The sequence below is a fragment of the Pogona vitticeps genome, chromosome 8 (assembly GCF_051106095.1).
Source record: "Pogona vitticeps strain Pit_001003342236 chromosome 8, PviZW2.1, whole genome shotgun sequence".
NCBI lineage: Eukaryota > Metazoa > Chordata > Lepidosauria > Squamata > Agamidae > Pogona > Pogona vitticeps.
Genome location: NC_135790.1, coordinates 20,970,631 through 20,994,512, shown reverse-complemented (window position 1 = coordinate 20,994,512; position 23,882 = coordinate 20,970,631). Strand labels below are relative to the sequence as shown.

General features: G+C 42.7%; 1 protein-coding gene across 2 annotated transcripts in view; it reads right to left on the bottom strand.

Moving 5' to 3' along the window:
• Positions 1 to 173: 173 nt before the first annotated feature.
• PRDM10 (PR/SET domain 10) overlaps positions 174 to 23,882 on the bottom strand; it is a 68,761-nt gene continuing 45,052 nt past the window's right edge. Inside the window, exons 9-20 of one of the 2 annotated variants that reach the window (XM_072979038.2) lie at positions 23,442 to 23,666; positions 15,897 to 16,244; positions 14,031 to 14,186; positions 12,805 to 12,984; positions 12,257 to 12,367; positions 10,858 to 11,058; positions 9,217 to 9,363; positions 8,462 to 8,632; positions 4,763 to 4,903; positions 3,628 to 3,787; positions 2,562 to 2,674; positions 174 to 1,252 (exon numbers count right to left, since the gene is read on the bottom strand). In XM_072979038.2, the coding sequence (XP_072835139.2) occupies positions 1,043 to 1,252; positions 2,562 to 2,674; positions 3,628 to 3,787; positions 4,763 to 4,903; positions 8,462 to 8,632; positions 9,217 to 9,363; positions 10,858 to 11,058; positions 12,257 to 12,367; positions 12,805 to 12,984; positions 14,031 to 14,186; positions 15,897 to 16,244; positions 23,442 to 23,666 (2,163 nt within the window). In that variant the 3' untranslated portion in view covers positions 174 to 1,042. The remainder of the gene's footprint in view (positions 1,253 to 2,561; positions 2,675 to 3,627; positions 3,788 to 4,762; positions 4,904 to 8,461; positions 8,633 to 9,216; positions 9,364 to 10,857; positions 11,059 to 12,256; positions 12,368 to 12,804; positions 12,985 to 14,030; positions 14,187 to 15,896; positions 16,245 to 23,441; positions 23,667 to 23,882) is intronic. The other variant, XM_072979035.2, reaches the window with a different exon arrangement.

Genomic DNA, 23,882 nt, shown 5'->3' with positions numbered 1-23,882 from the left:
GGAAAGTCGGCAATTTCTCTGCCAATACTGTGAAGCACAAGGTCTCGCTCCAGCAGCGCCTGCATGGCTTTGCAACGGCCCTCTTCCTTTCAATAAAAATCACACCTCAGCTTCACAGGCCATCGATTTCCTCCTGAGAGGTCAGCCAGGAACAAGCAAACGCCACCACAGGCTTCAAAACATCACTGAGCTTTTTTATTATTATTATTGGTTTTCCAGGAAAAAGAAATCATCCCTTTCGTACTGAGGGGGCATGGAAAGAGGAAGGGTGAAACTCAGCATCACCTTTATATGCTTCTCTGATTCCAGTTTGAGGGCGGGAGTCTTCTCCCCCCCCCCCCATGACTGCTTCCCTCATGCTCTCCAGAACTGAGTATCAATCGGGGCGATGCAGATGGCATGTAAACAGTTCACAAGGTTTAAAAAACGAACAAAAGAAAAAAACCCAATAATTTAATTGCTTCTACATAGCTTCACAGTTTCGCTTTTCTGCCTGTCCCACGCACTGGGGGAAGTAAGTCCGCCATTTGCTCATTCTTTCCTTGCAACTGGCTTTTCCTTTTCTTCTCCCCAAATCTGGTACATTCCCTTCCTTCCACAGCAACTTACAAATAATGTCAACTGAAATGTAACTAGCTACCGAGGCAGACTTTTAAAAGTGTATGTACTGGAAATGTGCATGAGCTATATTCTGTCACCAGGTGGAAATTTGGAAAACCTTTTCCTTCATTGTTGAAAATCTTTCTGCAACTGGGAAAAACAAGGCTCTCCCTGGAGAAGCAGGCAGAGGAGGGCATCCAGAAGAAGATTCATTTCCATTCTTTTTTATCAGACTTTGTTCAGAGGCTCCAGCAGGTGGTGGCATCCTCGAAGTGTCTTCTTCAAGTATCGTTCAGACTAACAAATTTGCAAAGGATCGGCGCTCAAGTTATGCCAGTGAACTTTTCAAAGCGGCTCTTGGTGCCCTGGTATTTTGGAAATTATGACCTGAACAGTCAGCTGGTCCAAATAGATTTCCTCATTTCGCTGCCACAAAGGGAGTTCATGGCTTTTCCATGTGCACCTCGCTGCTTCCGTTGCCATTGGCCGTTGTGATGATGTATTGCGTTGTTTGGGGCTGACTGGATGCCTGTGATTCTAGGGAGTCAGAATGTGATGGAGGTTGGGACAAATCTACTTCAACAGCACTGGAAAGAGAGAGGTTTGGCTTGACATCCAGTTCAGATTGACTTTCAGCTATGACATAGTGCGTCTGGAAGAAAAAAGAAACCCACATAAGCTAAGCTGGTTTTCAGTTTTTTATATACAGTATATATCGTCAATTCCTCTCCGCCCCCTCGAACATCATATTCACATCATCACAGAGGGAAAACTATGATTAATTCAATGGAAGCAAAAATGATAACGTAAGCGCATTCCTTTGATAAACCCTACAACTACCCTGTTTCCTTGAAAATAAGACCTAACCTGAAAATAAGCCCTAGTCTGATTTTTCAGGATGCTCGTAATATAAGCCCTATCCCAAAAATAAGCCAAACTTAAGTGAAACTCCATCCTCCACCAGGGACTCATTGTGCAGTAACCAGAAGATGGAATGATTGTATTTTTATAAATATAGATTGTTGTACATGAAAAAAAAAACCTGAAAATAAGCCTAATGCATTTTTGGAGCAAAAATTAATATAAGACCCTGTCTTATTTTCAGGGAAACACGGTATTGTCCTTTCAATTTACATGTGGAAATGGTTGTGCCAAGGTGGACAGCTTCAGTAGTCTGCCTAGGCACAGGGCCCAAAAAACAAAGAAAAAATTTCTGTAGCACCTTTAAGGCCAACAGATTTATATCACTGTGAGCTTTTGTGGATTCCAGTTCACAACTTCACACACTGCTCTCTAGAATCCTGTCCATTTTAACTGCTGCCCAACTTATCAAGTGGGTAGTGGGAATCAAACTGCCCTTTTGATGCTTTTTTTTATAGGCAAATAGGATTTCTGGGTGTGGGAGGAAGAAATTTATCCAAAAGTCTAGGAAATCTTATACCAAGAAGACCAACCTCTTTATTTCCAAGTCACTGTTTTCATGGGGCAGATTCAGCAGGAGTGTGGGGGAAAGCTTAACCTTTTCCCTGCTCGTCCAATCTCCCTTGCAAATCCACCCTCCACCTTGTGGGCAAGCCATAATTTATCGATAAAAGTAGGCTTACTGGGGAAAGCAATGGCCTTGGGCCTGTATGGTAGAAAGCCAGTGAGTATGGGTTTACTCTCTCCTGCTGAGTCCCACCTTTTTTGTCTTATTTTCCTATATTGGGGACAGCAAATGTGTATTTGGAAAGATGATATTGCTAAGTACTTGTCTGAAGGATAGGCAGAATGTCTCCCCCATCTCTTTTCACCTATTATGGTTTAAGCTCTGGCTTTGGAGCCAGAGGTTGGCAGTTTGATTCCTCGCTGTGCCTCCTTGATGGGCTGGACTCGATGATCCATAGAGTCCCTTCCAACTCTGCAGTTCTAAGATTATTATTATCGCTTCAGTAGCCTGGGTCTGCCACCCTTCCTCTTACCGGAGCAACGGCTTTCACTTGCCCTGTGTTCACTGTAGTGACAGGTGTGCCGACCGCGGTCTCTGCAATCACGTACTGCCCCTGTGGGATGGTCACCATCTGAATGTCAGAGGCTAGGAAACAAGATTGCAAAAAGGAAGAAATGCAGTCAATCATCAACAGGGAGAGGGATTAGGGTGGTCTCAGAATTAAGTACAACCTAATGAAATGCACATTTATAGCATGTTAAATGTTGTTGTTACTTAAAACTGTTGTTGTTACTGGAGCAGGCTCTGCTTTTACACGCCTCCGTGTGAGTAGCAAATAGCCCAACCTACAAGGCGAAGGGTGGGGACTTTGCCAGGTCCTGAGGGCAATGTTTGCTCTTGACCATGGCAGCCCACACCTATACCTCCACAAACCCCCAGGTTGGAACAAAGTGGTATGAAAAAGCTCATAGGCACCCCATAGGCTTCTGGGAAGAGGTGAATAGGCACTTACAAGTAGCAGAAAGGGAGGGGGTAGGGTAGGCTTTTAAAACTAAAAAATACCCTTTTCAAGAAACAGGAAGTAACTGGTTGACAACTTCCTTTTCTTTTACTTTGAAAACTCTATTTCAGGCATTAAACAGGCCCAGGGGAACCCGGAAAGTATTTAAATGGTCAATGATTCACCCAAAAGCCATCTCAGATAAATATTTTCTTTCTATGAATGTGCAAAAAAAAATGTTAGACTAGGGCATAAATGTCTATAAGGCTATATGAAATATGATCCTCTTCCCTTGGGTGCTGCTAAGAAAAAGCATCACTTAATGTAAACTACACTCTACTTGAAAAACAGTGCAATTAAAACTGGGAAGCTGCCCTGCTGGCTGAGATGGCAGAAAATGAAAGGCTTGTGGTTCAAAAGCTAGGGACAAAGAAAGCTTGGATACAGTAAGAAGAAATCTTACACCCATTGTTTCTCTTCAAAAGGCTTGAAAACCATTGTACTAAGCCCTGCCTTGGACCTTGTGAATGACGCGCCAGCAATTTCTGAATGCTTTGGAAAATAAACCGTGGCTTAGCTGAGTATCTGTGATACATACAATAGCTGCGAAATGAGTTCCACGTGCTGGGGAGATACGTTTGCTGGACTGAGGTGCCTGGCTGAGATTGGCTTTGTGACGAGGCGGCTGTCTGCATCTGGGAAGGACTGAGTTCCTGCTGAGAGGGTTGGCTTGAAGGACTCAAGGGCTGACTTCCCACCTAGAATCACACAAAGGAATGGCAGACTCAGCATATCTCTTCCAGGAACATCAGACTAAACCCCTGCAATGCCCATTTGGAAGCTTCCCAGGTCCCTGCTGATCCTTTCAGTAATGAAATACCACCACCAATAATAAGCTGCTTGCATAATATGGATAAAACGCAAAGATGGTGTGTGATATTCTGCTGTCCATCTGAAAGGGCCTTTATGTTTGTTTAAAATATTTTTACCCCACCTTGTTCGTTTGTATAAAATAGGTTTACCTCATCTTTCTCCTTAAGGCAGCTTATATCCAAAGCTCCTCGCACAGCTCACATTCAAACAATAAAAATCAGACGGGCCTTGATCTCAGATGTATAATTTTTTTAAAAGCATGACGCCAAAGGCAAAGGGGATAAGAATGGAGAGAAGGCTAAACAGCGAACTCGGGCATAAGTCTTTCTAGTTGCATCAGTGATTGCCATACTTGTTTGCAATATGAAGCAGAAAGCAGCTATCCAGTACTTTGTAGATTTTTCTCATATTTTCTCACAATATTGAGAAGTGATGGAAAGACCCAAATGCTCATGTTGGAACACAATGGCAAATAATGGTTTGTAATGCTAAGCCATGGTTTGTTCAATTTAATATTTAAGTGTCCGTATATCTAAACCCAACCTAATAAATTATAGTGTCTTTGTGGCAGGAATTTGTCACCTCAGTCCTGGTTCTGAATTTGGCTGATGCGTTTCCGGCTAAGCAGGCATTTGAACTCAGCCTTCCTAGATCCATTTTAATGTGCTGTCTGTAGAATGCCGCCCATGATAAAACACAGTCCACGGTATTGCATCATCCCCAAAAGGTTAAAAGTGGATATATTCTGTGCCCAACATGCTGCGTAATTTCAATGGAAGCATTAGGGACAACTTTATCCAAAGTCTTAGGGTTTGTGTGCCGGTCTTAAAATAATGAGTGAAAAGGATACAAGAGACAACCTGTGAGGAGGAGGCAGTGGCAGGTGTGGGTTCCGTGACCTGGATGTGCTGCACTTGGATGGCATGCTGGGTGTAGGTCTGAGGGTCATGCAGTTGCCCAACGTCTACTGTGGAATGCTGGGACTGGTGCGGTGAGGTAGCCTGGAAGGGGAAAAAAAAAACCAGAATACATTTCCATCCTGTAAACAAGGAAGTACAACAATGTCCTGTAAACCAGAGGGGCCGGTGACTTTACTCAACATTTATTTATTTATTTACAAGGGGGTTTTTTTAGCCGCACCATTACCAATGGTCTCTGAGCGGTGTATAGCAATATTGAAACCACTGTAATTTTGGAAAGATACAGGGTACATGATATAAATTAAGATAAATGTATTGATGAAGATATATACTGTATAAAATATATATTCCAAAAGGTGATGAGTTACTCTCTATATTTGAGTTATGATTGCATTTGTCACTTATGTTTTTGTGATCAAGTATTATTTGATGTGTAGTTTTCTGTGTCTTTTGTTTATTATGAAATTAAACAAACAAATAAGCATCTTTTGTTCACTTAGTGGCTGACTGGTCGCTGATGGGGAACTCACTGTCTCGCACTCATCAGCAAGTGATGCATACAGAAGCATGTTGCCCCTGATATTGGTGATGACATATAGCCATTGACATTTGATTCTTTCAGTCCCCTTTTAAAGTCATCCAACTTGGCAGCCATCACTACATCTTAATAGCAGTCCATTCCACCTGTTGTGTGAAGCGGTCCTTCCTTTTGCCGGACATGCACTTCCTCCCACCATTCCAATTCTCTCAATGACTCTGAATGTTTGTATTATGAGAGGCATGAAATCCATTCCTTTCTACTTTCTCCAACACTATGTATAACTTCATACATTGCCATTATGTCTCCCCTTAATCACTTATTTTCTAAGGTAAGACCAGCTGTGAACAAGAGGGCAGGGAGAGGACTCTCCCTGTCGGTGAGTTGTCCCCTCTCCTGCCAAGAAAGACAGAAACAGAGCTGTCCCATCACTCAGCTGATACGGACAAGAAGGAGTTAACTGGGGATAAGACTGGAGATGCAGAAATCAGAAAAGAACCAGGAAATGAACAAGAGGGGTTAGAGTTGGTGGGAAAGGAAGAGGAGATAAAAGAGGAAGATGGAGGACTCCTCTGGGGTACCTCCTGGACAAAGAAAGATCCCCCCCCCCCAATCCCAATCGACCCCGGGAAAGAGAGTATGGATTCCCAGTGAAGAGTAGGTATATTACCCTTAAGACCTGTTTCTTTGTTAGAGGACACGTCCACCTCTGTTCATGAGCAGGAAGAAAATAGCTTATGGCAGACCTGTTATATTTAGAAGCTGAGTTAAAACCATCTAGAGAAGGGATGGGGAAATGTGTTGAAAAACCAGTTCTGAGGAAGAACCGGTAGACTTCATGGATGAAAAAAAAAGCAGTAACCATTAATAAAGAAGGAACAGTTGAAAATTGAACCTGTATGTGAGCATTTTTCTCAGTGGGAACAAGGGAGAAGAAGGTGGGGAAATCCCAAAAGGTCACATCAGCCCTACATTCATATGATTTCCCAGAAACAGAGGGTGAGCAAGCCCTGGGAATGCAGCAGCCACATTCCTCCCATATGCTAACAGACAAGTTTAGCAGCTTGGATAGCACCTCTGTGGACTGACATGATGTGATAATGAGGTATCTTTGGAACATCAAGGGATGGCTGCTGATTAGTAAACGCATCTACAAAAGGGGGGGGGGGAACAGAGAAACCCCCCACTTCAGTCGAGCAGGGCACTGATAAACTGCAGAAAGTAATTACCTCAATGTATTCATGTATTCAAGAATGGATGTGTGAGCACCATGATTAAGTGTATAATCTCATACAGGGGAATGGAACACATTTCTAAAATCTTACTTGCTAACCAGAGGCTAATTAATTTAAGCAATTTAGCCAAGGAATACTCACATAGGAAATGGAAGATTGAAAAAGTATGGGCTCAAACGTTGCTCAGACTGACAGAACGGTAACACTGTTCAGCTAGTTAAGGACAGTTAAATTTATATGCTTGCAAAAACAGTTTGCCCTGCATTGTGAAATCTATTTATTTTTACACAAGACAAATGCTTCTATTTATAGTGATATGTTTATATTATATTTGTACAATATAAATATAATTTAGAAGAATAGAAATCTCAAATCAGTATGTGAGAGAATTCATCTTGGGTCCATACATGAAAGGTTCACCACAGGCTAAAAGATATACTCCTTTCTTATTGAACCCTAACGCCAACCCTGTGAGATGACTTTTTCTTACTGGTTCCCTACCCTGAGGGTTTAGCTTTTACTGTGAACTTACCGTATTTTTCGCTCCATAAGACGCACCTTTCCATAAGACGCACCATTTTTTAGGAGAAGAAAACAGGAAAATATAATGTTTTCTTCGCTCCATAAGACGCACAGACTTTCCACCCCCCCTGTTTTGTGGGAAATTCCCCCCAAACTAGAGATAAGATCTGTCTTTTGAAAAGGGACTATATCAAATGCCTACTCTCGACATTAAAGTAACCTAATTAATGTAATTTATTTTCCATCCCTTCTCCAAGCAGTTCAATGACGGCATGTGGCAATCCCCCCAGCATTTTCCCTACAAAAGCATGAAACAGGACAGCTTCAAAATCACATGGCAAGTTTCACAGCTGGGAATAGAACTGGATCCAAATCCAATTCTGTATCCATTGCACAGCATCAGTCAGCGACCGGTACATTTTGCCACCCTCTTGGTGGCCCTCTTTCTCTATCTAGAATATTAATGGCAGGATAATTCTACACATCCATTTGATAATAGAAATCTGCCATTACCTGATATGGCTATAATCTGTCAGACGAACTCACCGAAAAACACACTATGATGACAATACAATGGTGCCTTGCTTGACGACGTTAATTCATTCCAGCGAAATTGCTGTAGAGCGAAAACGTCGTCAAACAAAATAAAAAAAAACCATTGAAACACATTGAAAACCGTTCAATGCGTTGCAATGGGCTGAATACCTGCTCGTCCAGTGAAGATCTTCCATACGGCGGCCATTTTCGGCGCCTGTAAAGCGAGGAATCCATCCTAGAAAACAGCGGGGGCCCACTTTCTTCAGCCGGCGGCCATTTTGAAACCAAACGATCAGCTGTTTGCTGATCATCGTAAAGCGAAAATTGGTTCCTGAAGCAGGGAACCGATCATCGCACAGCGAAAAAACCCCATTTAAAACATCATTTTGTAATCGCAAAAATGATCACAAAGACATCAACGTAAAGCGGATTCGTCATAGAGCGGGGTAATCGTCCAGCGGGGCATGACTGTAGTTGTGCATCATTTTTAAAAAAGGTATCTTCATGTGACTAATATTTTTTTAAAATTAAATGTGTATGAGGCATTGGCGCATTTGTGGTGTCTACTAGAGATGGGCCCAAACCACCGGTTCAGCACAGTTCATTGTGGTTCATTTCTAGGCCAAACTGCAGATCCAAAGTTCAGTGCCCCAGCCCTCCAGTGGGTGTCCCCTTGGAGGCACCGGAGGATGTTGGGGCACCAAACTATGGGTCATCAGTTCAGCCACAACAAACTGTGCCGAACCAGCGGTTCATGCCCATCTCTAGTCTCTACCACGGCACAAAAGCAAATCACACAGCACCCACCTGAGCCACCTGAACTACTTGCAGCTGAATGTGCTGAGGCTGTTGCAAGCCACCAGTGGACTGGGACACGGGGATGTACTGGATTCGCTGAAATTCACCCTGCGGGGTTCGGTAGTCTGTCGTCAGAGTCTGTGACAGTTCCGTCATTGCTTGTGTCAGTAAGTCTGTTGTCTGAAGAAAAGCAAAGAGAAGCAGAGGCATCTAGTTACGCCTTTAAAATGATGGTGGGCCACAGAAACAGAGAACTGAATAGGCAAATGAGCAGTCAATCAATCAGCCTTCTCCTGTAGCCTGAAGGTGAGACCCACCAGACTATTCAATACCCATTATCTATCTACCCATCAGGATATCTAGAGGGCAGTCTTCCAAAAGCAGAGCAGATAGCTCAGTGGTTTAGGTATCTGGCTGTAGAGCCAGAGTTCAGGGGTTCAGTTTCCCACCGAGCCTCTTTGAAAGGGACTCAATGATCCATAAGATCCCTCCCAGCTCCTGCAGTTCAAATGTGGTGGTGGTGGTGGTTCTGTTGTTGTTGTTGAAAAGGGCCCAGTAAAGAATTGTGGAAGAGACAAAAGTCAGTTCCTAAGGCGGGGAAGTTTTCGGATGCTCTACCATTAAGGAACCACTTCTCACATTAAACAGCGCAGTGGTATTTTCAATTGTTCCATATTCAGAACAAACCATGGCTGCTCCTTACGTATGTGTTCATAACACCTTTCATTATCAGATAATCTGAGTGTGCATCCATGTGTTCTTACCACAACAGTCTCTCCGGAAGTGTTGTCAGCAGTTAAAACTGCAGGGGCAGTGCTAATTACCGCAGTCGCCAAGGGCACGTGTATTGTGTTAGTTGGCATTTGAGCAAACTCGGGGTGCTTCTTGCGAATATGTTGCACCATCTTGGTCTATGGAAGGGTGGAAAGAGCAAGAGTTACAGAACAACTAATGTATCACCTTTCCAAGTTAAACCTGTGCTTCCTAGTCTTGGGTTCCTAGATGTTCTTGGACTACAACCCCCCAAAAAATCCTGGCCAGTACAGCTAGTGGAGAAGGCTTCTGGGAGTTTTAGTTCGAGAACATCTGGGGGGACCCAAGGTTGAGAACCATTGGTCTCAACAATATAACCAATTCATGCTGCCCAAATGATGCGCATTACGTTCCCAACTAAACAGTGTTCTAGCTAGCAGCACAGTTCCCCTACCTAACAGTATATCTCTAAGACCACCTTGATGCTGAATTTTTTGCTTATCAGCTACACAGCAAGAAGATTCATTTTGCAGGACTTGAGACCTAGCATAAAGCAGCCTTTTCGAGGCAGGTGCCTTCAAAATCAGCTGGGCTATAACTCCCATTATCACGCACCCCCCCCCCCATTCTTCTCTATATAAAAATAAGTGATTGGCACACTTCCTCAGAATTGTTGATGCTTTTACCTTTTACTCGTTTCGTATTTTGTAAATAGGGAGTTGTGCCTTGTTGCTTTGAATCTGTTGTGGGTGTCTATTTTACTATTTTTAGTGTGCCATTTGCTTGATTATTTTTAAAAAATATTTGCACACTTACTGTTTTTAGCTTTTAAATATTGTCTTTTAATGATGCAAGCCACCTTGGGTCCTTCTTAAGGAGTAAAGAGGGTAAAAATATTTTAAATGAATAAATAGTTTTCGGAATGGGAAACCTGCAAGAATGTATGTTTCTGAAATTCAACTCTGAAAACGTCTGCACACTTCAAATGGAGTAAGTCCCACCAAATAAAGTTACACTTCCAGGCAAAATATGTCATTGCTGACTTCAAAAATAAGATGCAGACTGAGTACCAGGAACAGTTTGGGAATATTTGCCTTCAGTTGCAAATATGTAGATATTCAGCCTTGTGAAGAAAAGGCTGCTGCTTAGATAGGAGTTTGGATTCTATAGCCAAGTAATTCAATCGCTTACATTTGAAAAGGGACGGCACAGGTACCGTGCAATCCACCCATCACAAATGCACCACTGATTGAGCTTTTGTTAGCTATGGGCTACAATCAATTGTATCTAATGTTCCTGGAATGCTTGGATGCATGATCTGCCCAGGAAGGGCCATGTGGACTGCCCTTTGAAGATGCCAGTCTCAGGTGGAGAGCAGAATATTCTCCCATGAGAACAAAGCAGTAGCGGGTAAAACGGCTTCCCCAGCATCATAAGCAATAGCAAAATCAAGAACAGAACTTGATGGCCATAACAACATGGCTTCTAGTCTTTCAGATCATCGGTTTAAAGAGTCAGGTTAGCTTAGGTATCTCTGATGCTTGATGACGCGTAAGAATGGACATTGTGGATTTATAGATTATGAATCGCTGCAGCTAAAATTTTCCGTAAGAAAGACTAATAACAGGAAATAAGTGAGAAGCCCCAAGTACCTTACTGCTATACTGCTTGGAACAGTGAGGACAGCAAACAGGAGGTGTCGCTATGGTTCCAGTCAGTTGTGTGTGTGTACTCAGCATAGGATCTGGTTCTCCTGGGCCTGCTGGTCGTAGCTTCCGAATACTTGGTGGAAGTTCAGCACCTGGGTGATTTTTCAGAATATGGGCTTTGCGTTTGCTGGCACTCTTATAAACCTGTGGAGTGAAGATTTAGACCATGAACAAATCCATAGCATTGAAAACAGGAATGCTTTGCTCAGCATTTAAAGGGTAAATCAATAATACAAGGATTGTTTTCTTACCATTCTCACATAAAACTTTTGAGAATTAAATGTCTAAAGGAATGCCAAGGGAGCTAGAAGAATAAGTGACTACCTGGATATTTCGTCCATGTACACCATGTCACTACAAAAATTCAGATGTCGGTATTCTGCTTGAATGAACGTGGGCTAGCCATCAGAAAAATTTTATACTTGTTTCATCCCTTAGCATGCTAAAGAATTAGCCACCATTTTTTGACATCGAGATTAGAATAGAACATTATTTGACACATTAGAGTATCCACCTAGAGTATCAATCAGAACTTGGAAATACTACTTCTTGGCCTTCAATTCTCAGAATTTCACAACCAAAGTTACTACAGACCATGCTGGGTGGGGAGTCTCAGGGGCTGGAATCCAAAAAAATTAAACAAAATAAAATTTCCATGCTCTGGTTTATATATGCAGCAGTATCTGTGGAACAGGACTTTTCTCTTAGAATTTATGAGAAGGACAGTGGCTGGTGTCTTTTTCATCTTAGGTGTGGCATGAATCAAATCCACAACACCACAGAACTACACATAAGGAACATTATACTAAGTAAAAAGTGCTGCTCATTTTCTATTACCTGGAACCTCCTTGGTAACAGACACATGCCCCTACAGTGTGAGCACATTACTGGTTAATCTGCATCTACTTTAGCAGCAAAGGGATTTGATTTTAATTTTTTTAGTTATGCCAGTTTTACAGATCCTGTATGGGAAATAACAAAGGAGACAACTAGCTTGCAGAATGTTGCCAAGGCAAGTCAAATCACCCAAAGTCTCCACATATTTGACCTTCCCATTTGTAAAATACCTGGAAGGACTTCTAAGAAAAATACTTTTTGCATTTCTTGTAGTAGGGTTTCTGCTTTCAACTCAGGCTCAGATTTCTAGTCTTCAAAAGTTTTTCATTAAATCTGCTAGATTGACCGAAACATATTTTGTTGGTTCTCTTAGAGAGAGAAAAAATTGACTCTGAAGTGGGGGGGGGGGGGGTGGAGACTTACAAGACTGGTTGCATATTCACACATGGATATAAAATCTGATGCCACACATGCAATGAGGAATATAGGTAGGTTCATTTCATACCTTATCACAGTACTGACAGAAATAATCTCTGTTGGGCTTGATGATAGGCAGGGTTAGCTCCGGCACCTCTTCTATTTTCATGTCTGGATGTCTCTTTGATAAATGATTCACCTAAGATGAAAAAGCAGAACATATTAAAAGAAAAAAGAAAGCAGTACAGCAAGAAGCAAAGCAAATGTCTGATATTGCGTTCAGGAACGGGAAATCCCATCTTAGAGTCATGGATGCAGACAGCCTATATAGCTACTGTAGATAAAGGTAGCCCTTAAACCCTACCATTAAGCTCGCTGGAAAAAATGACTTCACAGGTAAATCTACCTCACAGGGTTGTTGGGAAGATAAAATGGCTACAGAACTGTGCACCTGGCCCTTATGATTGCAAAAGAAAGGTAAGATAACAAAGTCAGAAATAAAAAATAAATATGCCCTTGTGTTATAGCTAGTAACCTCAGCAAAGCAGAAGGCATCTTATATAATTAAACCAATTTCTAATGGGTAGTGGCTGACTGCTATAAATTTGAGGGAGACTGGAGAATCTGCAAACTAACCAGCATGCCTCGCCTCCGGAAACCCATCATGCATAGGCGACATTTGAACATGAAACTCTCGTAATCAGTAGACGCAATCCGAGGCTTGAATGTTTTGGAGCGACTGATCCGGTCGGCTTTCTTAGCTTCCCTTTCTGGATTGTGCATCCTTTGCATGTGTTCTCGGAGTTTGTCTTTCCTCTGAGAGGAAGGGGACAATAAAAACAAAATGATCAAATAAGCACACTATTGATGCTTCTGCTTATAAATGCTGGGGAATGGGGGGGAGACAATGTACTTGGTTAAAACGAAAATTGAAACACAGACCAAAATCTAGTTTAGCATCTGGAAGATTTTCGGGTGTTACTGCAGAACATGTGAAAGCATGCTTTTGTCAGCTGCATTTGCCAGACGATTGATATGAAATCTTAATCCACTGTTTGAATTGCTAATGAAAATGTTAAAGACGAATTCTTTACCAGTCAGATCCTACTTGCATTTAAGCCAATTAAAATATCTCAATCAGAGAGGGGCACAAATCGCTGGTTCAGCTGTTTGTGCCAGTTCATTTATTGGCCAAACAGATGTTTGGCATTTCCCTGCACCGCCTCCTCTGAGAACTGCCTCTGAGTGCATGCCTGCTGGAGGAGGTGGGGCGGGCAAGCACTAAACATCTGTTCAGATGTTAAACGAATCAGAACCAGAATTAGCAGTTTGTGCCCATCTCTAATCACAACCTGGTGCAAAATGCACAGAAACTCTTTCTTCTTTTTCTTTTACACACCTGTGCATTAAGCAGACTATGTGAAGATGGTGGTGGTGGTGGTGATGATGATGACCACAACACCAACAACAATTCAGTTCCATCAGCACCCATGACATTTTACAGTGTTGTAAGCACTCTGCAAAGGTACAGTCCAGGCCCAAGGAACTGAGACCTTAATAGGTTTGTGCCTTTCGTTGGTATGAAAGGAAGACCTCTATCACTCACTCATATGTAATAGATTTCATATTTGATTTCCCATAATGAATCACTTGCTCACAAGCTGCAGGAGTAAAGCATATCCTGCATGCTCAGAGGTCTGCATGCTACCAAATGTGCACAGTATGGATCCTTATGTGCACATTCAGTACAATATGTGACCTGGCAGTTTTCTTGTTTCTGTGAAATCAGTTTGGGCAATGGCAGAGAAGGACATCACTCTCTTACTGTGTCTAGCACATGCCTGACAGATGGACTGCATTACCTTGAACTGCTTGCCACACGTTGAACACAGGAAGTCCTTGCGATCAGAATGTCGCAGCATGTGGAGCCGAAGTTTATCTGGGCGGCAAAAAGCCTTATCACATTCTGTACACTGGTAGATCTTTTCAGAGTGGAAGCTACGCACATGTTTCTTGACCTGGCAGAAACAATTAACAGGGGAAACCAAAAATGCTCAGTCATGGAGGAAAAGGACTTTGGGGTCATTCTTTCTAGCAACACTAGTGGGAGATGCTGATACCATCGTTGCTGAGATTGTTCTCTTTTGAGAGATTCCTTCTCTGTATAGGACACTAAAATAAAACCTTGAACTGCTCAAGAAAACAGGACTTTGATTAGATGACCTCTTATAGCAATGCCATGGAACCTGATTATAAACTTCTGAAAGAGAAAGACAAAGAATGTCCACTGTTTAATAGCTTTCTAGTCTAGTCCAGGCAAGCATTGTATCTTTAAATAGAAGAGGGGTTCATCACAGCACCAGATAGGCCAATAAAAACTGGAGCAGGCAGAGAAAAGCACAGTAATATGGACAAATTTTAACCCGCTTATGTTGGAAATGATGTCATCTTGCTAATTCTTGACAGCATTAAATGTTTTGTGACCATATGTTGAAAGGAGGACAAGATTCCCAATAAAAGGAAAAACATTTTATCATTCTAACAGGCTAACAGTTATCATAATTAATATACAGTACGTTCTAGAAGAATACATATGAGATTTTGCCCTAGGAAACTCCCTTCCTCTTTCTACAGACTGCTCAAATGCAAGATCATAAGGGTCACTGAACCCCTTGGAAGTAAATATGCTACATGAACAACTGTATCACAGAGCTAAGAATCCACCTCTGATTCATGTCTGGAAAAGATGCATCTCAGTATCCGGTCCTGCCTACCAAGAAGCAAGAAAGAGGCTCAGGAAAGAACCCTACCTTTGTATCGATGAAGAACATGGCAAGTTGTCTGATAAAATATCTAGTGAAACCTGAAAATTTGAGTACTGGAGATAAAACAGGCCCCTCACAAACTCCAATTTCCTCTCTTGTGCAAATGATACAACAGAGGGGTTTTGTAACTTTTGTCTTTTCAGTGCCAGAGTGTAAGAAGTTGGAAGATGACAGACATTCGACAGATACTCAGTTACACATAGAACATTGGGCGAATTGGAATATTTTAGATTTCCAAACAGAGTGGAAACAGGAAAGGGTAGCGCACAGATCCAGCCATTACAGGTTAACATTATTTGTCCATTGTTAATTGATATACAAACTTTTAGCAGAGTTTTTGTTCTAAAGATTTCAGTTACAGGATAAAAGCAGAGAGATCATGATTTCTGTAAGAGGTGCTGGTATTTCTTATGGAGAATACGTCATATATGGAGGACATCACACAGAAGCATACTGTATATGTGCCACTGGTGTAGCCACTTAATTATGGGCAGTTGATATGTCTACTCAAGCTCTAGTTACAGTTATGTTGAAATATTTAATCTATTTATTGCATTTACATTGCAACCTTCCTCCAAACAATTGAGGGTATAATCAGTATTTTTTTGTAATTAAAATTTATTAAATTAAGTAATCACAGAATTAATGTAAAGGCAGATGATTAATCAGTTTTAAAAGCTCTAACGGATAAGCACCTCTTGTTTTAATAGTAAATCAAATTGTCTAGCACTCAGATTTACAGGAGAATAAAGTCTAATTTTTTTCCTACACGGAAATTATCTTACTGTAAAGAATACCCTTTTCGTTTCTGATGCTTGATAAGCGTAGGCATCTTGCTGATTCCTAGCATGTGAACCTAAGCAATTAAACACAAAGGATACTTTTGATTCACTTATTACTCACCTGGATAAAGTCTGGAAAGCGCTTTTTACAAGTAGGGCAGGTGAAGCAGCCATCATTAACATGGATCGCCACATGATCTTTCAGCAGATCTAAGCGGTCAAAGGACTCAGGGCAGAAAATGCAGGAATAGGTTTTTTGGTCCAAGTGGAACTTCATATGACTCTCCAGGGCACTGCTATTAATGAAGCCCTTGTTGCAAATGTCACAGGTCAGAGGACAATTTCCTTCCCGCCCGTGGAAGCGTAAGTGTTGATCTAACTTGTCCTTATCACGGAATGCCTTCCCACAATGCAAGCATTTGAAGGGACGGAATGATTTCCGGATGAATAAGTGCTGGAGAGCTGCATTCTGAAAAGATACATCCCAGAAAGGATACATGAGTAGCCAAGATATACTCAGAAATTAAATTTCCATTATAGATAGATGTAGGAAGTATGCACACAGAGAAAGAGAGACTGATAGATCTGCTAAAAGACACAATGCCAAATCAGCTGCAGCATGGATAAAAGACTGGCCATCTTTTGTATCACCATTCATTTCGATCTCCCCCCGATCTAGCACTTTGCTAAAGAGGTAGAACATTTATGTTGTGTCAAGCTCCGGCTCCCAAGAGTTGCCCCATTGATTTAAGCCAAAGGTGGGCAATTTAATCCCTTTCTGACCTACAAACTCCCACCAACTCTAGCTAGCACAGCCAATAGTGAGGCGTTATGAGGGTTGCATCTCCAAATCACCCCAAGGCCATCATTGCCCACTCCTGAGGAAGCAGATTTGCACGCATCTGCTTTAGTATTCACAGATCTGGTTCCTTCAGACCAGTGCATGTGCAAGCATGTGGGCTCATATGCAATGTCAACTGGATATATGATGATCCAACCTGTGCACTACCAGGCTGTCCAGACAAAAGAGGAAAAAAGGCTGGAAGAATAGCTGCACATGTCAAAAGAAACTTTTCACACCAACAGTAGAGAACAGGGTCAGGAGAAATATGCCCTGATTCTGCAAAATGCTTGTGAGTCATGCTCATTGATCGACTTTCGTATTGCTGTTCCTTGCTCACTTTCACATTTTGCTCACTGCCTGACAATGTTCTGCCCTAAAGAGAACAGAAGATGCTCTTATACTGGAGATTCTGGACTGGTACAAATTTCTACTAAACCAAGCTCCTTCCATGAAAGTATATGCCCAGTCTCAAAGGCATCATTGCAAGGCCTCACTCTCATTTATTCACTTTATGGCGTATTCTGTGTGCTGAACCTATGACTCAACACAGGTGCAGGGTCTGTTCTGTAACTTCCCTTGGGGTAAGACCAGCAGTAGAGATTTAAGAGGGTTTGGTCTGCATAAGGGCCTGTGCTGAGCTGTGTTACAAAGGTGTTTGTCGCACACTGATCATCAGAAGATTATTGAACATGTCAGATTCCTATTTCAACCGGTCTCCCCCTTGAAAAAATAAAGTGATCAAAGTGTTGTTGCGTTGCTGAAGAGAGAAATGCAGTTTATCCACTGAAAACATGGTTAAAAGAGAAACCTCTCTTTAAATCAGAGGGCAGTATTTTGTGCAATAAATATAAGGCCAGTTTTTATTTCCTTTTGATATAAGAGGTATAGACATATATGCACTCCTTTTTGTAAAAAAACTTCCCCCCAAATCTGAAGCATTTCGAAAACTGCTACAAACCGCCCTGGGGATGAGGGAGGAGGTCGGGAGGACACATTCGCTACCCAGCAGGTACCTGCCACAGATCTAACACGATCAGCATCTGTTTTCCTTTCAGGGAAGGGGCTGGTTTTTCTTTGATTTAACTTGGCATGCACGCCAAGCCTTACAGACCTCATTTATTTCCTCAGGGCTTGCCTGAAGACAAGCAAAAGTGTGTGTGTGTGTGTGTGTGTGTGTGTGTGTGTGTGTGTGTGTGTGTGTGTGTGTGTGTGTGTGTGTGTGTGTGTGTGTGTGTGTGTGTGTGTGTGTGTGTGTGTGTGTGTGTGTGTGTGTGTGTGTGTGTGTGTGTGTGTGTGTTGGGAGGGGGGTACTGTTTGCAAGGCGTGAAGGATGCCATCAAGCAACCTCCTCCACTCCTCAGATGTTAATGCGTGCCTCAAATTTCTCTCCACATAAAAGGCACTGAAATATTCCACACATGTTTCCTATGTCCTCCTAAATTAACCCATTTCAGCAGAGCCATCTCTTAATCTTCGCTTTGGCTGCAGTAGGAACAGTTCACAGCTGGCATTGCAGTCTTGCTTCCAAGGGTCCCATGAGCTTCAGTAATTAAAAGAGGCATTTTTGATGTTGGCAAGTAGCTGAGGCGGGAGAGGCTGCTACATTTTTGTACATGAAATCTCCAATTACAAGACACCAGCTCAGCAGAAGATTGAAAAGGCACCAGGGCCCCACACACCCCTACAGAGTAGGAGAAAACACAAAGAAAACATGCCCGCTCAGCCTTCACTTTCTCTTCTATTATTAACCACTGTCTGTTTTCCACCCTACTTCTCAGGCATTAAATATTAATTCTCTTCCCTACTAATACAAAATATCTATATAGAGAGAGATTTAAATAAAATTCCAGAGCTAGGCTGCAGGCGCCATTGTATTTAATGTTGTTTATCATTACTGTGCAACCCCACACCTCACACACCAGGCAATCGAGAGCCTCCTTATGGAAACATTCTTCCTTCCCTAATTTAGCACTGCATGAAGCTCAGAGGAGGGAAGGTGTGGACTGAAATAGGAACATGAATGGTGGGTGCTTAGAGCTCTTGGACTTACAGAAGCTAGACAAGGAACTGCCAGTGTCTCTCTTTCAGATGATCCTCCCAGCCTCCTCAGGATGGTGTCAATAAGCATACAAAACTGCAACACCACCCTTGGACAATAAGTATCTACTGAGACCATGTTAGGTTTCTGTTCTTCTTGTGCCTCTCCCACTTGAGCCTGGACATCATCCTAGCTACACTGCCTTTGGATGGCTCTAAACGGTGAGGTTGTGTTGCATCAAATGTAAAATCTAAGGTTCTTCAGCCAATACGATATTCCTACATAAGCCATCAGCTTCCAAATCCTAGTTTGTTCAGAAGCCATCATCCATAGTTCTTGGTTTGCACATAACAGGAAATGATAATTAACTGCAGCTTCATAATTTGTTTTCCCATATATTTAAGGAATGAATGGAGGAGAAGCAAAAGGGTCACAGGTGGACATGTTAAACACATGGATTCCCTGGATTTAATTAAGTAGAACAGTCTAATGGATAAACCAGTTACTACAGATTTCTGTTTAAACCTTTCTACCTATTTGTTCTTTAAAAAGCAATAAGACTACATAGTGGCTGTGAGCATTGCTGGACCCACCTTCTGGTGATGCTGGCAGTGGCCTAGTCTCCCAGCAAAAATTCCACGGGCTCCAGGTTGTGAGAATGACCAAGAACAGATTTTTATTGCAACCAAGGAATCGACAGAAACAGGAATACCATCCTTAAATCCCTCTGACAGTTTCCTGGGGGGAGCTGAATGCATTGCACTAACCTCCAGGAAACGTCCTTTCAAGAAGACCCCCTGTTAAAGCCCCAGTGTGCCCTGAGAGTCTTGGTCTGAAAGTAGTAGAGAAGGATGGGTACCAGCCTTGGTTGGAGACTTTTCAAGGATGGCTAGCAGAGCCAAGTGGGAGATACTGGTGCCCTCTCTTCTGCTCATCCTTAGAACCCCCTCTGTCTCTCATGCTGACACTTTCATCCCCAGCATCACAGCTGGGTTGGAGTGGGTATCACAGCTCCTGTTGGATGACATGGGCACCAATGTTGTGTTAGAGGTGCAGTAGACTCCTGGCCCCAGGATCCATCATCTGTGACCCCTTCCTCTACCCAACGGATGAGGCTCAGGGGCTTCAGTCTGGGGGTCTTCTTCCCAGTTACTTTCCACCTCAGCCAAGGCACAGAACTAGAGATCTCAAGCCTTAACAACCTCTCCCCTCATCTCCTCCTCCAAAGTCTCCATCTCTTTCCATTTCCCTGAAGGAAGCCCCAAATCCTCACAGTCTTCCTCCTTTATCCCAGCCTCCACCTTTGCTCTCTCCCCCTTGCAGGTGTTCCTCATCAGCCAGCTCCCATGCCAGGACCTGTTGTCCCCCCTCCTTGTCTCCTAGGGGTCCAGAAGCTATAGCTTCAGAGAGGACATCAGCAGAGACCCTTTCACACTCTCAAATTACACAAGCACAGATGCCACTCAAAAACTCATGACCAATATTCAGGGCTGAGGACCACAAAGAATACTATTCTTTATTTAATTTACTTCCTGCCTTCACCTGTTGTGGGGTTCAAGCCATCATATGCTGGGTTTCCATTTTGGCACTGAAGAGACCCAGCTCTGCTTAGCTTTGGGAAAGGTGCTGCTTCAATTGCTTTCAGACCACTTCCAGGGACTCTGGTTTTCCCTAAACAGGCTCAAAACAGGATTGCTTCTTAGAGCTAGTAAAAGTCTAGAGGGTACTAAAAGTGGACTGACACTCTACCGTTCAAAAATATGGGCTGAAGTCCACAAGGACACTTTGTGGCATAACGCTTGCTGAGCTCATCATGGGTCTTATTCAGGCACCACTCTTCATCTTGACAGGCACACATAAGCAGAAGGTCAGTCGACTGCCTCATGGACTTCACAATCGAACGACGCAGAGAAAGGGGCAAGAACAACAACGGGTAACGGACAGTAAATAAAGCAACAGCAACCTATGCCATGCTAGCTGGGTTCCACCTCTTTTTTAGCAGCCCTTCCCTTTGCCTATCTAGCCTATATTCATACCACCTATACAAAGAGGGATGTTAAAATTAGACCTCATTTCATTGGGCTTTTCTGACTCTCATTCTTATTTCTTCTTCTCGGTTTGTGAGACTTTAGTTTTCTCTTCTTGCACTGAAATTTGTGGACACTTTTATACATTTCCCCAAACATGTGCATTATGGATACATTTCAACTAATGTAAGCATTTCCTCCACAGACTAAACCTTGTCTGTGCTAATTTGCATCATTCCCTCCATTTTAGTGATCTGCTTTTTTAAAACATCCACATAATTTGTACACATCTTATTCTTCCAGGATGGCTACAGGGCTCAGAAATGTGTGAAATTTTGCATGGGTTCCTGTCTCAACATGCTTTAGGAAATGCTACTTTCGTGTACACTGTCAAATCCAATGAAATTCTTATCCATCCCTATTAAGAAAGTGAGAAGAACCTTGTTGGATGAGACCAAAAACCTATATACTGCAGCATCCAATACAAAATTAACCAACTGGATTTCAAAGAGTTAACTTAGTGGGACTTCAGAATTTTCTCCATGGCGAATATTAAAGCCCTGATTTTCTATATCATGAACTGTTTCAAAGCACAAGGCAGGCCTTCCGAAAGAGAAGCTAATGCTAATGATCAGTCAACAAAACGAAAAACCCATCACAAATGGGCAAAACACAGCAACTTACAGTGTTCATCCTGTTAAATATCAATCTAGAAAATGTAAAGCCTTCTGAAAATATATGATCCATTAGAAAATAATCTAATTCCTTTCGTGTTCGAGTTAGATGTTTTTCAGGGCAAATTAAATATTGGCTCTGGCCCAATCTAATGCCATGGTGTTATAAAGTAACACAGTAGAGAGGAAAGTATGTTTTTTTTATGGATGTGCGAGCATTCTTGAAGAACATTATATTATTAAAATATATTTGATATGCATTCAGCTTTTCTGTTTGAGAAGGCGAAAATCCTTCAGCCAAAGGAAACTGGTGGAAGCTGTGCCAGGCTGTACCCTTAGCACATACCATGGTGTCTGTGCAGTAACTTCTTTAACAGCAGTGAATTCACCCTGTTGTAGTTAAATTAAATCTTGCTCAATCTCCTTCAAGGAAGCCACAGTCATTAAAAAAAAAAAAAAACCTCACACTACAAACGAATGCAGGCCTGACTTGCTTGCAGCTGTTTTCTTTTGTAATTGAAACCCTATACACAGAAATGGGGTGGTGGTTGAAAAAAGATATTAAGCTACCATAAACTGATCTCCCAACTGGATCGTTTGAAGGATTACGTGTCTGAACGATTTCCCTCTTTCACTTGAGAGCAGGGCAGCTGCCAAAGAGCGCCGGTTCAAAAGTGTTTGGTCTTAGTATGCAGAGTTCTCCATCTAGTCTTTAATCTCACGAAGGAGGAGGGGAGAAGCTATGGCCCTGGGAAAGAATTTTTATCATTATATATAATCTTTGCTGTAGGAGGAAAAAAAATGGATGTGAGCCAAGGGTTATGGTGGCTCTTTGGCAATGTCTCCCAATTCTGAGAGAACGAAGGCATCCACACAGGTAGCACAGCAGGCAGGCTATTAGTACCCACACCCACTTCATGGGACCGTTCGGAAGACTCCTCCCTGCCCACCTGGAGAGACTAGGTTTCTAGAAAAGGCACCTCAAGCACCCCAAATCTGACCCACTTCAGTTGGTAGTCAGATCCCTTAAAGCAGCGGTCCCCAACCTTGGGCCTCCAGATGTTCTTGGACTTCAGCTCCCAGAAATCCCAGCCAGCAGAGGTGGTGGTGAAGGATTCTGGGAGCTGTAGTCCAAGAACATCTGGAGGCCCAAGGTTGGGGACCACTGCCTTAAAGCATTACAAGAGGGGCTGGATAATACGTATGTGTGCAGTTGAATTTTTCACACAGCAATGGGATGTCCTTAGCCTGAAACGACATGCTGGACACTCGGAGACTGACACTAATTGAAGAAGCTAAAATGCCAGCAGCAAGTGGCAGGCAAAGCAAGCACCCGGCAAGAAGCAACAGCCTCTTCCTTTTTAAAGCAATAAGATGGGCTCAGCCTGAAATGTCTGGTAATTAACACAAGTTGCAGGTAAAAAAAAATATCACCAGTAACTCACAGGTGGATCAACATTCTAGTGCAGAAACACAAGTGAAAAACAGGGATACGCGTCTTTCCCACCAAACTGGCCTTCCTGAATTCATATCACACAAATTCTAATTCTATGTCCACTGTAAAGCACACAGATTTGAAACAGACTTTTGTATCATCTGGTTTGTCTTTTACTGGTGTCATTCTGGCCAAAGGGGGGGGGAGGGAGTAAACATAAAGGAAAAGTGAGAATTGCAGCAAGCAAAAGGGGGTATTATGTGGAGTGCTGAAGCCCTACCTACTGGCTGCTTGAAGTCAGCCGATTTCCATCCTCTGATGTCCAAGTTTAGGTACCACTATATCCATACTCAAAATTCCAGGCTCCACACCTAGATTACAGATAAAGCTGCCTATCTTTTTTACTGGCACTGCTCCTGCATCATTAGAGAGTGGCCTGATACGTAGAAGCACTCAGAGGCAAAAAAAAATCTGCATGCAAAGAGATCAAATTATGGGGAAAGCTTTTCCTGATTAATTGCCACACCTCAGCTGTGACCTAAAGGGACAAGAACAGGGCCCATAAGCACAGGGATGCTGACGGCCAGTCTACAGGCAAAGGGGAGATATCTGCCCAGGCCCAGAACAGCTGCCAGGGTCTTCCCTTACCCGGATGCGCTTTGCTCGCCGTATGTCATCTGCTGTCATCAGGCTCTGGGTAGGTGCCATCGTCTGTTCGTGCGGCTGGAGCTGCAACGGCTGGCTCTCAGTTGGGGGATCCAGAGACGAGGGTGCCTCTGGTGGCACCGGCGTCTGTTCCTGTTGGTCAAGTCCATTCAAGGTCGCTTGCCCGGCCTCCTCAAACTGCCCCTTGCTGGAGAAATGCAGTAAGTCCTGAAATTCCACATCACACAAGAAAGCAAGCAGTTGGATCGTGTTGGTTTATAAATCCTCAATAGCATTGTTCTACTATTCTGATTCTTATTTTTGTTCAGAATGTGGGGCAACATAAAGGAAGACGTTCAGGCTCATTTTTCTTCTATTGTTCCAGTGCTTATAATTCTGCAGCTCAATGCTGAAGAAGAAACAGAGGAGATCTATTGCAATTCA